Source organism: Urocitellus parryii, chromosome 12 (genome assembly GCF_045843805.1).
Source record: "Urocitellus parryii isolate mUroPar1 chromosome 12, mUroPar1.hap1, whole genome shotgun sequence".
Classification (NCBI taxonomy): domain Eukaryota; kingdom Metazoa; phylum Chordata; class Mammalia; order Rodentia; family Sciuridae; genus Urocitellus; species Urocitellus parryii.
The window spans coordinates 12,429,350-12,443,732 of record NC_135542.1 but is presented as its reverse complement, the minus strand read 5'-3'; the positions used below and the strand labels follow the sequence as shown (position 1 = coordinate 12,443,732).

At 39.7% G+C, this 14,383-nt stretch overlaps 1 protein-coding gene across 2 annotated transcripts in view; it reads right to left on the bottom strand.

Moving 5' to 3' along the window:
- Tmem131 (transmembrane protein 131) overlaps positions 1–14,383 on the bottom strand; it is a 162,237-nt gene that overhangs the window by 47,327 nt on the left and 100,527 nt on the right. For both annotated transcript variants that reach the window (XM_077792152.1, XM_077792153.1), the window contains exons 6-11: positions 12,370–12,486; positions 10,580–10,702; positions 6,540–6,620; positions 4,562–4,712; positions 4,402–4,458; positions 3,460–3,521 (exon numbers count right to left, since the gene is read on the bottom strand). In XM_077792152.1, coding sequence (XP_077648278.1) covers positions 3,460–3,521; positions 4,402–4,458; positions 4,562–4,712; positions 6,540–6,620; positions 10,580–10,702; positions 12,370–12,486 — 591 coding nt within the window. The remainder of the gene's footprint in view (positions 1–3,459; positions 3,522–4,401; positions 4,459–4,561; positions 4,713–6,539; positions 6,621–10,579; positions 10,703–12,369; positions 12,487–14,383) is intronic.

Genomic DNA, 14,383 nt, shown 5'->3' with positions numbered 1-14,383 from the left:
GGGCAGGGCTGAGCTACCAGACAACAGGAATATTGAGACTTAGAAAACCAGACCTTTCTTTTCAAAAAACTAAACCTAAAGTAGCAAAACACATTTTAAGAGGATTTTATAGTAGTTATTTTGATCATCCTCATTGACACAAAGTCTTCCAATTGGAAGTTACTTTAAACTTTCCACCCCTTCTCTTTTTACTGATGAAGAGCACCTTGCCACATGAAGAGACCGTTCCATAGGTGGGCACCATCGGGCAGAACCAAATCAAGTTTCCTCACTGGCCCTGGGCCCCTTGCCTGATGTCCTGTTGCACAAACATATTCATGAACCTGGTGGTCTTGCACACAAGCCTTGATCGAAATTCTTCCTTCACAACCTTGCCTAGTGTGTGCAGAGCCCTAGGTTCAATCCCTAGTATGACAAAACAAACATCCCTCCCCATAACACAAAACAAAACAGAAAAACTTCCTCTTTGGGCTCTAGGTATTTGCTGAATTCTCAGGGGCTTAATGAACTTGATGTCAAAGGCCATCAGGAAGAAAGCTGTTCTTTTTTGTGAAACTCACAGGTGAACCTGAAAACTGCAGGTGCAGGCAGATCCAGCAGGTCACCAGGTCTTTCCCGTGGCCCCTGCCCACCCTTCTCAGCTCACTTACTAAGGAGAAGTCTGCTTGCCCTGAACATCAAAGGATAGTCCCCTGAAGGCACAATAAGCATCTAAGGAGTGTGGAGAAAGAGACCTGTCCCTTTTGCCACAGTCTGCCGCCACAGGGAATCCAGGTGATTCCACAGTGATTACTGCTCCTATGTCACTTTGTGTAGCAAGGTGTCCTGAGTGGCTCCGCCCTTGCCTGTGCAGTAGTTCTCAGCTTCTGGCCAGGACTTGGCATCTTAACTCTCCTCTTCTGCTCTGAGAAGGCTTCTCATTTGCCTCTGAAACTCAGACTAGGGCTGGGAGTTGAACGATTCATTCATAAAAATATCTTTATTTATTAATAAGTTTGCTGTTGTTAGCAACCATTTTAAATACAAATCTCCTCATTCCTGGGAGGGTACAGAGCAGTCTGAACTGTAAGATAAACTACAAATGGGAGGAAGCTTCACTCTGCTACTCCACCACACTAACACTTCCAAGAGAAGGGGGCAGACAGGCCCCGTGCCATCCCCTGGTGCCAGAAGCGCCAGCCTGAGGAGACTGCCATGTGCTCAGGCCACTTCCTCCCATGTCCAAACAGCCAAGGAGGCTGGGGCAAATATTTTTTACTTATCTACAAAACTTTGTGATTCAATTAATTTTGCCAATTTGAGGTCAAGGTTAGTTAGAGGTGACCTTGGTGAGCAGCTCTGCTGTTCCTGGAGGAATCCTGCAGGTCTGGCTCCTCATTCCTTCACCTGGGCTATGGACCACGAAACCGCGGTGGAACTATCATGCTCTAATGGCAATCGGTTCAGTAACACCCACAGCCCTTTTTGAATGTTACAGACAGTGCAAAACCATGCCAGAAATAACTAAGTAATGGTTTTGCTAAAACACAGTCACTGTAAGTAGGAAAAGCTTGGAAGAGTTGATGAAAATGTTTTGCTCACATAAAACACACTATTTTAAGATTTTCCATAACAGAGGTGAATTTTACGTGCATTATTATTATTACCTTAAAATAGAGTACACTAATAAGCATTCAAGGGCAACTCATGTTTATACAAATGGCTTCAATTGTTTATTCATTATCATTATCATTAAAAACAAACTATAATCAGTTAAAACCTATTTTCTAAGGAAACAAAAAAAAGCAAAACAAAACATCCAAATTTGTAAGTAGTGGGTTTACTCTGGTGGCTTACTGTGAAAAAACAATACAAAAGCATTCCCTTGTAATACACAAATTCGTAATAACAACCTGTGTTATTGTCAGTCACTAACTGCTGCTTACTCAAAGATGATCAAGAAGTGGAGAAAACATGGCAAGATTCCCAGGAGAGGCAGCTTGTACAGGCTCTAAATATAGTCTCTGCCTTTTCTCACGATATTCAGACCCAATTAAAGCTCAGTAACTCTCAAGTGAGTCTCAAGAGTCCAGGACATTCTGAAATGACTTACAAAAAAAGCACGTGAGCAAACAAGAATAATAACCTTTCAGTATACAACAACTGTGCTTTGAACAATCTATGCACAAACTCACTAAAGCATATACCAAGCTGACACTGGCAAAACTAATAAGTCAATCTGTGACTTCTGTGTACCAATTAGCAAGGAAACCTCATGCAAACATTCCTTCAAAGACATGTCAGGCAGACTTATCCTGTCACTCAGACAGCATCAATGTTTTGGAAATACTGAGGAAACCCACTTTTTCAGAGGTGTTATTACAGATGTTAAGAGAACTTAAAGTGGGCAGGCATCCTGTCCAGTAACAGGCGAGGAACTTATATTTGGAATCACCTGCATTAATAATCCTATATTTAGAAAGACTACAGTATTTAAACAAGGACAGAATTCCCTTAAGGGGAGTTAAATGAGAACAGAAATAAACCTAGCATTTAAGTACTGTCTAGCTGATCCTAAAAATTGTAAATATTTGTGAAATGGAAGAAGGTAGGAGGAACCCTTCTAAAATGCAGTCTCTGAGCAAGGTATATTATATAGAAAAAGTGGAAATGAACAGGAAAATCCTTAAGAAGCTCTGCATTCGGCTTCCACTGTGGCAGCTTACCCTGTGGCTGACATGGATGGACAAAGTCACTTAAGTATCAAGCCCACGTGACCAATCTTTTAAAACAGAGTTTCCTGAATTTAGGTTTTGAGCTTCAGCACTGCTTGGCTTTCCTTCTCCACTATTCCCTATGTGTCTTGGGGACCTTCTCAGGGAGAGAGGCCATGAGCTACAGCAAAATTTGATGCCTGTTTTCTTCTGGCTAAACCTGTCCCATGGCATGCACCCCAATTCCACTAGAAGGCATAAAAGTCACCTGTTCTGTGCATGTGTGTGGAGGGAAGAGAGGACCCTGGTTTATGGTGTGCAATGGCTGTGAATTGGGAAGGGTGGCTATGACTGACGTGGACAGCACTCTACCATCACCTACATCACCTCTCTGCTTCATTGCTCTTTCCTACTAACCTGAATCCCCCCTGCCCCTAGTTACTCCCCCAGATCTCAAGCCCAACAACCAAAACTAATGGAATGCTTGCAACCTGCCTTCCTTCCACACGAACACAGATCCAGGATTTCAGTCCACAGGCCTTTTCTACAGTTCTGCCTGAACAGGAGCCTGGGGAGCCCAGCTTGGACAAGATGGCCACCTTCCACCTTCCCGGCCTCCTTCCGGCCTGGGGCATCAGAGGCAGACCAGCTTTCTACCAGTCACCAGCCACCACAAAAGAGGATTCTTTTGAGCAGGGACTTAATTATGCTAACCCTGTCAGGTGTTTAAAACAAAGAAAACATAAACTAAGAAGTAAAAACTTACAGTTATTGGTACATCTTTTGTTCCTGAATTTAATAAATGAAGATTTAAAACTTTTGGTAGATCTGTTAAAAAGAAAAGAAACAGTGTGCTTCAGAGCAAGTTAAGAATCCTTACCATATAAGACATCAAACTAAAGCTCTTTTAGAATATGAACTATAATGATAATCGTGTTAATAAAACAATCATCATATGGACCTGTGTGTTACAAGAACTGCCCCCTCTTAAACAACCAGACAAAAAAGCAAAACAAAACAAAACAAAACAAAATCTAGAACACAATTTTGATTAGATTCAGATACTAATAATTTTTGGTTTTCCAGCAAAGCATAATGAAGCAAATTAGTAATGTACAATGGGAAATTATCACATTAAAAGCAACTCTAATTTTCAAAAATGTGGTCTTCAATCTTAAATAACTAAATTTTAATTACACATGATTCAAATAAATCACCAATTACAAGTAGTCTTCTTTTTTCTTAATAAAAAAATTTATTTGGTTGTTTTCAACTTTAAAATTTGAAGTCTTTCTCTGACCATACTGGATAAATTTTTAACATTATGTCACTACAATGAGACTGAATAATTCATATTTAACCAAATATACAGAAGAAAAATCTTTTGGCTTCCTTTATTTTAGTATTAGGAAAAAAAAAATCAGCATAACGCCATGGGTGAGGCAGCAGGTTAAGACCCATCTTCCATCCGGAGGTTGCAGCAGGCGATGCCTAGCTCTCCCACTGGTGAGCACTGACTGCTACCCTCAAGAGGAATGAGATGAAACTTGTGAATGCTATGAGTCCCCAAAAGGAGATTTTTTTTTTTTTTTTTTTTAACAAGACCACTCAACTCAGTGGTAAGTAACTTTCAAACCTGAATTACAAAGTACAGAACAGCCATTAGGCACTAAATCCCATTCAGGAATTATTATTATTATTATTTTACCTTGTGTTCGTAGTGTACCAAAATCTAACATTTCAGTTGAGGAATAAATTCCAGGAGCTTGGGAAAAAAAAATAAATAAACAATTACCTTTCACTTTGCCAGAGTAAGATGTACCAAAAAGAAAACAAATGAACATGCCATTTTTCTGTTTTCCACTAACCTGTTGTAACTTCAACCTCCACGGGAAGAATGATAAACTCTGTGCTGTCAGAGGCATTGGTCTTTATTCTGATGAAGGCTGTGTGATTATCTGCTTCTCTGGATGAAAAACTGGCTCTCATTACTCCTTTGGTTTCATAAGGAGGAATTTCCTGATAAGCAGAGAGCACAGTATTTGAAATGTCGCAAACCTACCTTGTTTTACTGATTTAGATCACATTGACTGAAGGATGCATTAATATTTTATGTATCTACTAAGAAAAAAATACACTGACAATTAAATATGCTACTAGAGCTGGGCATTCAGCTCAGGGGTACAGCTCTTGCCTAGCAGGGGCAAGGTCCTGGGTTCAATCCTCAGCTTTGCAACAAACATTAAAATAGATAAAGCGAGTTTTACTGCAGTGGTCCCCACTGGTTATCCCAGCTTCTTAGATTGCAGGTTTGAGGCCAGCCTAGACAATAAAGTGAGATACTGTCTCAAAATAAAAATTTTAAAAGGGTTGGGGATATAAGCCCCTGGGTTCAACGTCTAGCATCACCAAAATAAAACCCTTACATTTCTCATGAACACGTCGCACTAGTTGTAACATGGGCTTCAATTGTGGAGAATGTTAGAATGTGGAAAAAAAAACAACAACAACACAAAAATAACACTTAGAACTCACAAAATATGGGATGTAAAGTGAGAAAAGTAAGAGTCAAATGATCTGAAAAGAATTTAAAGTTGCAAAGTCACCACTAAAGGGCAGAGCTGACCTACAAATCAGTTACTGGGTCATGTTAGCAGTGGTGAGGTTTCATGACTAAGTTCTCTAGCCCAACAGAAATGTCACCACCAGAGGGAAAATATTTTTCTAGAAGAACATAGTAATCTCTACAGATAACCAAGAGGGCTTACATTTGCTTTCATTTAAAGCCTAACAGAACAGAATAAAGGTTCCCAAGCAAATGCACAGTCTAGGGATGCTCTACCACTTGGCTACATCCTTAGCTATGCCCCATTTTGAGACAGAATCTTGCTAAGTTGACCAGGCTGATCTTGGACTTTCGATCCTCCTGCTTCAGACTCCAGTGTCCCCTGTTGACAAAACTGTTTCTAAATTTTCAAGTCAACTTTCCAAAACTATCACCTGTACATCTCTTCCCTGATTGACTCTGGTTAGAAGAGAGAATGGAGGAGCCTTTCATGAATGTGCGTGGGGGGGGGGCAGGAAGAAACTTTGAGCTTCAGAGCTTATTCACAGTGATAAAGTCAGTGTATCTCTAATCACAAGTAAAGAAAGACTTGACTGACCTTGGTACCAAAACTGCATTTACCACAATGGTCTTTTCCCTCTTGGATTTCAGCATGGTGGACAACATTTACAAAAACTCTCATTTGGCAAAAAACTTTTCAAAGAAGGTAGTTCCTGGATATTCTTTAATGTGGCTAATATTTGTCAAGAGAAAGTGATTCTCTAAACATGGAAATAAACTGGTATTAAATATTCAGTGACACTGAAGGTAGATGGAGATCATCCAAGAATTTAAAATGTCCTTTGTTATCCCAGAGAATGAACTAAAGTTCTCTCTGCAAATGCCATCTCCTCTAGCAACAGTGAGACTGAATGTTAAATTCTCTACCTTCAGAAATACAATGAATCTTTCCCACTGTTTGCTTCCCGCCCAAAGAAAACTTTGCATAAAGCATATCATCAATGACCAGGTTCAGAGGCAACGTTTCCAATGCAGTGCTGAGAAACTGCTTTCGTTCCACACAGCGGGGCTAAGGCTCTGGCCGGCTTTGTTCACTGATTTTTTAAAGAAGTACAATTTATATTTTCCCCTCATTCTTTCATTCAACTTTCAAATATATCTAATATACATTTAATGTTTCAAGACATTAAAGAAAAGTCCCCTGTATTTCTTCAGGCAACGAAGAGTTAGGTATTTTCCAACTCTCCATTGTATTTAAGAAACAACTGGCTTCCACTCACCCACAGCTTCCTGGTTCCTCCCTGTTGCCCGGTTGGAAGCTCCAGGTGAAGGTCTCCTCCACTTGAGTACATCTCTACCACCTGGGACAGAGGACCACATGCTGGTTAGTGTCAAAAATCACATTCTCAACCCGAGTGACTTGCTGTTTCAGAAGTAAGATTGGTATCATAACTGTTTATCTGAAAAAGTGTGTCCTGATATAAATGTAGGATACCACATCTTATCACTCAATTCAGTGCCTCATATGCATAACCAATGGTGGTACTGTTAATTAAAACAAGGTAATTGAAAATTAAACTTAGAAACAGTGAAGCTGGTTCAGGGACTAGGTTAAAAAGCAACAGAACAATTCTTTTTCACATAAAATAATTTGAGGAAATCATTTTCAAGTCTTAGAAATACCTGTTTCGTATTTCTTGTAGAAACATATGTTTCTTTAATAATACACAGATATCAAGAGATAGCAGCTTATCCAATAACTACAACCATGACAGAGTGAAGAAATAATTAGCCAGAGATATGAAACCAACCTAGTACAGTATGGAAACACCTGGTTTCTGGGGAAGGGACAGAGGTTAACCAGGACAAGGGCCTGGCTGAACAGGAGGAAGAACTCCTCATGTTCTGTGGCTCAGTGGAGTACCTATGCTTGACAGTGATGAACTGTCTATTCAGAGTAGCTGGTTAAAAGGATTTCAAAAGTTTCCAACACAAATAAATGATAATTTCTGATGTGAGAGATAAGCCAGTGACCCTGAGCTGGTCATTACACTTTGTATATATGTACTGAAATGTCACAGTGTACATACCTCAAGATACATACAATCACTACAAGTCAAAACAAAACCACAAAACATAAAACGTATCTGGCTTCTACTGGTAACAAATTAACAGGTCCTAATAGCTCTGTGACTTGTGCTTACACTTACAATTTTTTAGAAAAGGCCTAAGGTTATCACTGATACACAAAAAATAATCCACATTTAAGCATACAACTGAGGAATTCTGACATATGTTTGTAGGCATGCAGCCGTCTCACTGCAATTAAGATACCAAGTAGATCCACTGCCCCCACCTTATGCCCTCTGCAAACTATACTCCTTTTCTGCCCCTTCCTATTTCCCAGAAATCACGGACCTCTCTGTGTCAGTGTAGATTAGCTTGCATTTTCTAAAATTTATATAAAGGGGATAAACAGTATGCACTCGTCTGGCTTCTTTAATTCAGTGTAATTATCTTGAGATACACCATTTTGTATGTATTAATAGGTTGTTTTGTTTCTATTTTTATGGCTATTTTGCAGTTTCTATGCATTCACTGGTTTCTCCAGTGTGCAGCTATGAGGATAAAGCTGCCTTGACACCAAGTACAAAAGCCTTGGTGTGGAGACCTGCTTTCCCTTCTTTGGGGTTAGTGCCACAGAACAGGTCAGACGTCAGGAGACTTTCCTATAAAGGCAGGTAACCCTAGCTCTTTGAAAGAAGGAATACATTTCATCAACTTAACTAAATCTGGGGTGATGTAGAAGGGAAACTTCCACTTGTTTCATCACAAAAAGTCCCCAGAAGTGAATACAAAGGACAAAACCAGGGGAGCTGTAATACTGAGTACAAGCTTGGATATTTTTGTTGTTTTTTTCTTCTTGTGGTGTATATTGCTATAAAAGTATTGCCTTTTGCAAAGACTGAAGGGCTAAGATTTCCTGACTGTAACTCATCTGCTGACCCCCTCCAAGTGCTCTCCTGGAGCACAGACTGTGTCGACTATAGCAACACCCCGACTGCTGTGGGAACTGCAGATTTTCTTCTGAAAAGCCAGAAAACATCACACAATAGTTCATTTAATCTTTCAAGGTAACAAGGAAAGAAGCATAATAATGTTTGGAAACAAGATTGCTACTGATGATAGGGAAGATGAGTAGGAAATGGAGACTGAAAAACTCTGAATTACAAAACCAAAGGAAAATCGCATTAAAACCAGGAACTGGTGACAGTCTGTGATTTTCATCTAGTACTATTTGTCCTAATTTAGTAGAGTTTAGAAGAAAAGGTGGACAAACAACATAGTCAGAATATAATTTATGTAAAAAAGTATATCTGTGTGCCCACATGTGCCTGCAAATGCACAGAAAAAGGTGTGAAAGACATCATGCAGATCTCAGTGGGGTCTCTGAGGAGGGGCCGAGACTGCAGCTGTGTCGTCCATATGACAGAGACCAGCCACATGTGCTCCTTTACATTTAAAAACTGGAACACAATGAAATTAAATGTTTAGTTCTTCAGCGACCACAGCCACATGAGGATAGTGGCTATTGTCCTGGACAAAGTAGATGCAGAATTTTTTTGTCATCAAAGTTCTGTTGGAAAGTAGGGCATTTAAGGGGACCTCTGCTTCACTGGTATAACTGCTGCATGCTTTGGTATCAGGCAGATCACATGTGTTTGTGTATAATAAAATAACTGAATGCATTTTCTTGCTGTACAATATTTTCTTAAATCTGAAGGCAAGTCCACCGACACAGCACTACCTATTACAGGACTCTTGGGGTCCAAGAAGGCAACTTTAATTTCTCTTCCTCTCCTGTGTGCTGGTGAAACGGCCACTGTGGTAAATCCTGAAAAGACTAGAGGAAATGAATTCAAAGTAGTAGCTGTTCTAGATGACAGGTGGGTAACTCCAAAGGCTGAGGGGAAAAGGTACAGACCCCAGGCTATTTAAACAACTGGAGATGACCAACACCGTCGAGTCCTACGAGCTCCATCCTTCTGTGTGACAATCAGCTTCTGGGTCTGTAGCCTGCCAACCAAAGAGGGCACCCTGGGTGCTCTGTTACACTTTTTCCACAGCAGGGTGGGGTGACTCACGCATCAGGGTCTGCGAGACATGGTTTTATTTCATTGAAAAAAATAAAGAAAAGAAAGCAGCCAACTGGGGCTTCTGTATACATCTGTGATAAAAGTTAGCAGAACAGCGAAAATTCACTGTGCCCTAAAGTAGCAAAGTGTCTAAATGACAGATTGATGATGAAGACAGCAACACTTTGATTTGCAAAAGCAGAAAGCAGAGCATTTCCCTCCTTTGTGATGGAGATATCTAAAGAAATTAAAACCGGGGCAATGGACTTTTATCAGTAGCTCTTCTCAGCCAGGTGTTGGGAGGGACTTCCTTTTGGTTGCTTCAGTTTGTAATTCCTAAGTGTCTCACTATTCAGGCTCTGAAAATCTCCCTTTGTCCCTCCACATTCCCCCTTCATTTCTTATGAACATTTATGCCAGGGGACTGAGGAGGATGAGAATCGTAGCCTTGCACTTGCTACATAGTATATGATTTTTCTTCTTCCTACCATTTTCAAGCTACTGTTAAGTCCTGTGATGTGGTCCCGAGAACTCTGGGCCCTGGGTGTATTTATAATGGACGATTCTGGAAAGCATCCACATCTCCTTCTAACACAGACAACATAACTCAGAGCTCTAGTGGCTACATGTGTTAGCTAGGTGGAAGTCGCTGGTGTGGGGAGGGGATTTTAGGAAACCTCTGAAGGAGTGACACTTGCCACACTTGCCACTCCCGCTGCAACAGAGACAGGGAGTGGGTGAGGGGAGGTTTCTAGACTGGCTAAGATAAGAAGTTCAATTTCATAAATAAGAGTCAGTTTGCTTGATTGATTCTGTATTACCCTTCACTGGATTTTAATTTCCAAAATGCCATCACCAAAAATTTATTATCACGAGTAATAAATGTAAACTATTTTTTAAAAAGTTTATACTGAACCAAAAAGAGCCCAGTTTTTCTGTACAGTTGAACACTTTTCAAATGAAACACAGAACACCCTGAACTATCAACACCTGAGAAGCTACTAAAAATGGTCCCCAAATTGAAAATCCAAACTGTTGAATTCCAAAATTCAGACTATAGTACAATTGTATTAAAGTTAACACCCCCTTAAATGCACTTATAAAACCCCGAAAGTTTTAACAGAATATATGCTACAGAATTCTCACCAAAATGAGGCTTAATTAAAACCACTTCCTAAACTCACCTGTAAAGGCTCACTGTGAGGGTTGTGTATGTTTATTATGGGTGAGAAACTGCTATTCACAGGCACTCTGGCTCCAAGGAACGGCCTCAATCGATATGGATTTGGAACTCCAACACCAAATACCTATTTTGAAGAAGAAAAAAACCCCTCTGAGCTGCTTTTATAACTACCATTTTTATGGTTATAATTCTGCTTGATCTCTAAGGAGACTGACAAATCTAATGTAGATAAAAGAGTAATAATACCCTTTTTAAAAACTGAATTTGGCTACATATTTGATTTACTCAATGTATGTGCATTTGGAATGACGACTATAATATGTTGGAAATGGAAATGGCAGCAGTCCTTCATGGAACACACAAAAACAAGAGAAAAGGGACTCATAAGATTTCAGACAGACCACAGTTAAACTTAGCCCTATGATGACTAAGCAGGGTGAGCCAGTTATTCAAATGACACACACTTATTCAGTGTCTGTGATGTGTGGTGCGCAGGATCACACGTGTGCGTGCATGCACACACACACAGCAGTCATCAATTTAGGAGTGAACAAGATAAATAATGTGCCTACTCTCATGAAACTTACAATCTAGTTTTGGGACAGACTAGATGTCAACAAAAAAGGTCTAAAAACATCCCTCTGGCTCAGAGTGGGTCCTGAACTGTGGATAGGGATGGGGCTGGGGAGGAGGGGAGGCAGTTAGCCGGCTGCAGTATAATCCAGAGAGTGCTCATGGTGCATGAGGAGGGAAGTGGACAGGCTCAGGAGACACTCAGGAGGAAGACTGGGAGAATGACTAGGTGTGGAGAGGTAAAGATGGAAAACAGCTGGCCCGGACTAACCACAGCCCTCAGAGAGTCCACACTGGCTGCAAACAGTGGGGATGCCTCTAGGGCCACGACTTCCACTCTTACACTGTCTTCATGTTTGCCGGTCAAGTGCATGTTAAACGGGGGTCGTCTACACAGCACTCGGAACTGACTGAACAAAGCAGCTGTTACTGCTTACTGAAAGCCTCTGAAACAACCCGTGAAGGCTTATCCAGTGGCAGCAAGCAGAACACGGCACTTCACTAAAATGGAAAAGTTTACTCTGATTCTTATTTTCAAAACAGAAGTGCTCTGGAGACTGGAGAGGAAATGTTTAAAAAAAACAAAAAAAAGGCATAGTAAGTAAGAACTGAAACACTTGAGTTCCTAGTAGCAAAGTAGGATAACTGGGGCAATCACTGAACCTTCCTAAATTTCAACTTCCTCATCTAAAAACCATGAGAATAATAAAATCTAATGCAAGCAGAAGTTCATATAGTGTCGACAAATGAAAAATTCTTCATAATCTTAATATATAAAAATCTTGATTCATACACAGAATGGCTGATTTACAAAAGATTTATTATATGATTCCTATAAACATGAATTTTCTTTAATAATCCAAACAAGAAATCTATGTAAAATAAATTGATCAAAATTTGAACAATATACCTCCTAAAGAAAAGCAGGCACATACATTTTAATTTCAAAGTTATTATTAAATATGCTTCATAAGTGTGTTAGTCTTTAAAAATTGAGTCAGTATAAAAATACTTTTTGTTAATCTCATATTAACACTTTAGCTGTAGTTTTAAGATTATTTGTTCACAGACTGATGTCCATAGTGAATATAAAAAATGCTGTAAGTCTAAACTCTTACATTTCTATTATCTCAAGTTTCTGAAGTGAGTTCTGTCATATGAAGTTGGCGATGATGATTATATTTATAAAAATAAATAAGTTTTAATTCTCGTTCTTACCTGGTAAGTAAATACCCCATGATTAGATGTGTTAATAAATAAAGTATTTTCTACATTTCCTACTACTCTTGCAAGAAAAACTACATCAAATGATGTATTTCCTCCCGGAAGAATTTTCTGAAAAAGAAAAAAAAAATAAAGTTAAACTGGTGACCCTCCCCACCTCCCAAAATCCGATCATACTGGCCAAAATTAGCTAAAGTTCTTTATAATGAGTATCTTGGAATCATTTACATAAACTAGCTTTTTTTCTTTAAAATTTAAGCATTAAGTTATACGAACTATTGCACAATGGAAAATAACAAAAAGATGTCTTCATAATGGATGTCTGCAGTCACATGGCTTGTCCATTACCAGCCCAGAGCCCTGTACAACAGATGGCTGCCTTGGACTCTGTCATTCAGTGTTTGCCAGGCTGAAATGAAGTACCTCATTATAGGCAGTTCCATGACCAGTCAATCAAGCAGGCGTTGGACTGAAGCTGAGCTTTTCACATAGATGTACTACCCTACTACTAAGCAGCAGTTTGTATTATTATTCTGAAGAATAAGCCCAGGCCCGCACCCCTCCCACCTCTGCCATCCATCCACATAGGCACAAAATGTCCTTGTAACTTAAATTAGGAAAGAAGGCAAGGGACAAAGTACATGTGGGATCTCACTCCTGTTATCTGGGGCAGACTGAAAACGTCACTGCAGTCAAAGAAATAAAAAATCATTACACAAAACAACAGGGGCCGTTCCATGAAGTTCAAGGCTGGGACTGCAATTCTGCTTGCAGTGAAGCCTTAAAAGGCATTTAACAAGGGCTGGGATTGCGGCTCAGAGGCAGAGTGCTTGCCTCGCATGTATGAGGCACTGGGTTCGATCCTCAGCACCACATAAAAATAAATAAAATAAATAAAGGTATTGTGTCCGTCTACAACTAAAAAAATATTTAAAAAAAAAAAGGCATTTAACAAGCAAAGCTGATAACCTCTCCCATTCTGAGTACAAGGCTACGACTCCAAAGTACTCCAAATTATAGCTCAAAATACATGGCACTGAGACTCTGCTTTGCTTAAGGATGAAAAACGTTGGAAAGAGCATTTCTCCTGCATTATCAGCAACAAAAAGCAGAAAAACTTATAAAGTCACAATTGTCCTTGTCCTTGAACCTATATCAGAGATTGGTTATCAACCACCCAAAATCTCAGGAAGACAAACACTTCCAAGGAGAGATGGAATGTGACTACTGGCTCACCCAACACTGAGAATGGTATAGTCGAGGCTACCACCAGGAGGTAAAAAAGAATTCAGTGAAAACTATAGAGTTTAAAGGCTGTGTGTGCTCTCCCAGGAGAGCACAGAACCTCTGGAAGCTGTGACCACTAGGTGGAGCCACACCGGAGTCAGAGATCAATGACATCCACATCTGCTGAGTCTCTAGAGAGTCAGACATTGAACAGTGAGTGCACTTTTGAATAATCCACAGCTTGTGTAAGTAGTCATGAAAGCAATTATATTTTCAGTTGATTTGAGAACACAATGTGTACAAATTTGTGGGCAGCAGTTAAGACAATACTTGGAAGGAAATTTTAGCATCAAATGATTATTTTGAACATAAATGTCTCAAATGAATAATCTATGTTTCTGCTTTGAGAAACTAGAAAAAGAGTCAATTAAATCCAAAGTAAGTAAAAGGAAGAATAATAAAGAGAGGAGGAAAAATTAAACAGAGTATAGAAAAAAAATTAATAAAACCAGTGCTGGTGCCAGGAAAAGGCCTATAAAACTGATAAAAACCGCTATACAGAATAATTGAATGAAAAGGGAGAGGATGAGAACAAAAAAGAAGGAACTAAAATATGAGTATTATTGCTGGGCACAATGGTGCCTACCTATAAACCCAGTGGCTCGGGAGGCTGAGATAGGAGGATTGTGAGTTCAAAGCCAACCTCAGCAAAAGTGAGGTGCTAAGCAACTCAGTGAGACCCGGTCTCTAAATAAAATACAAAATAGGGCTGGGGATGTGG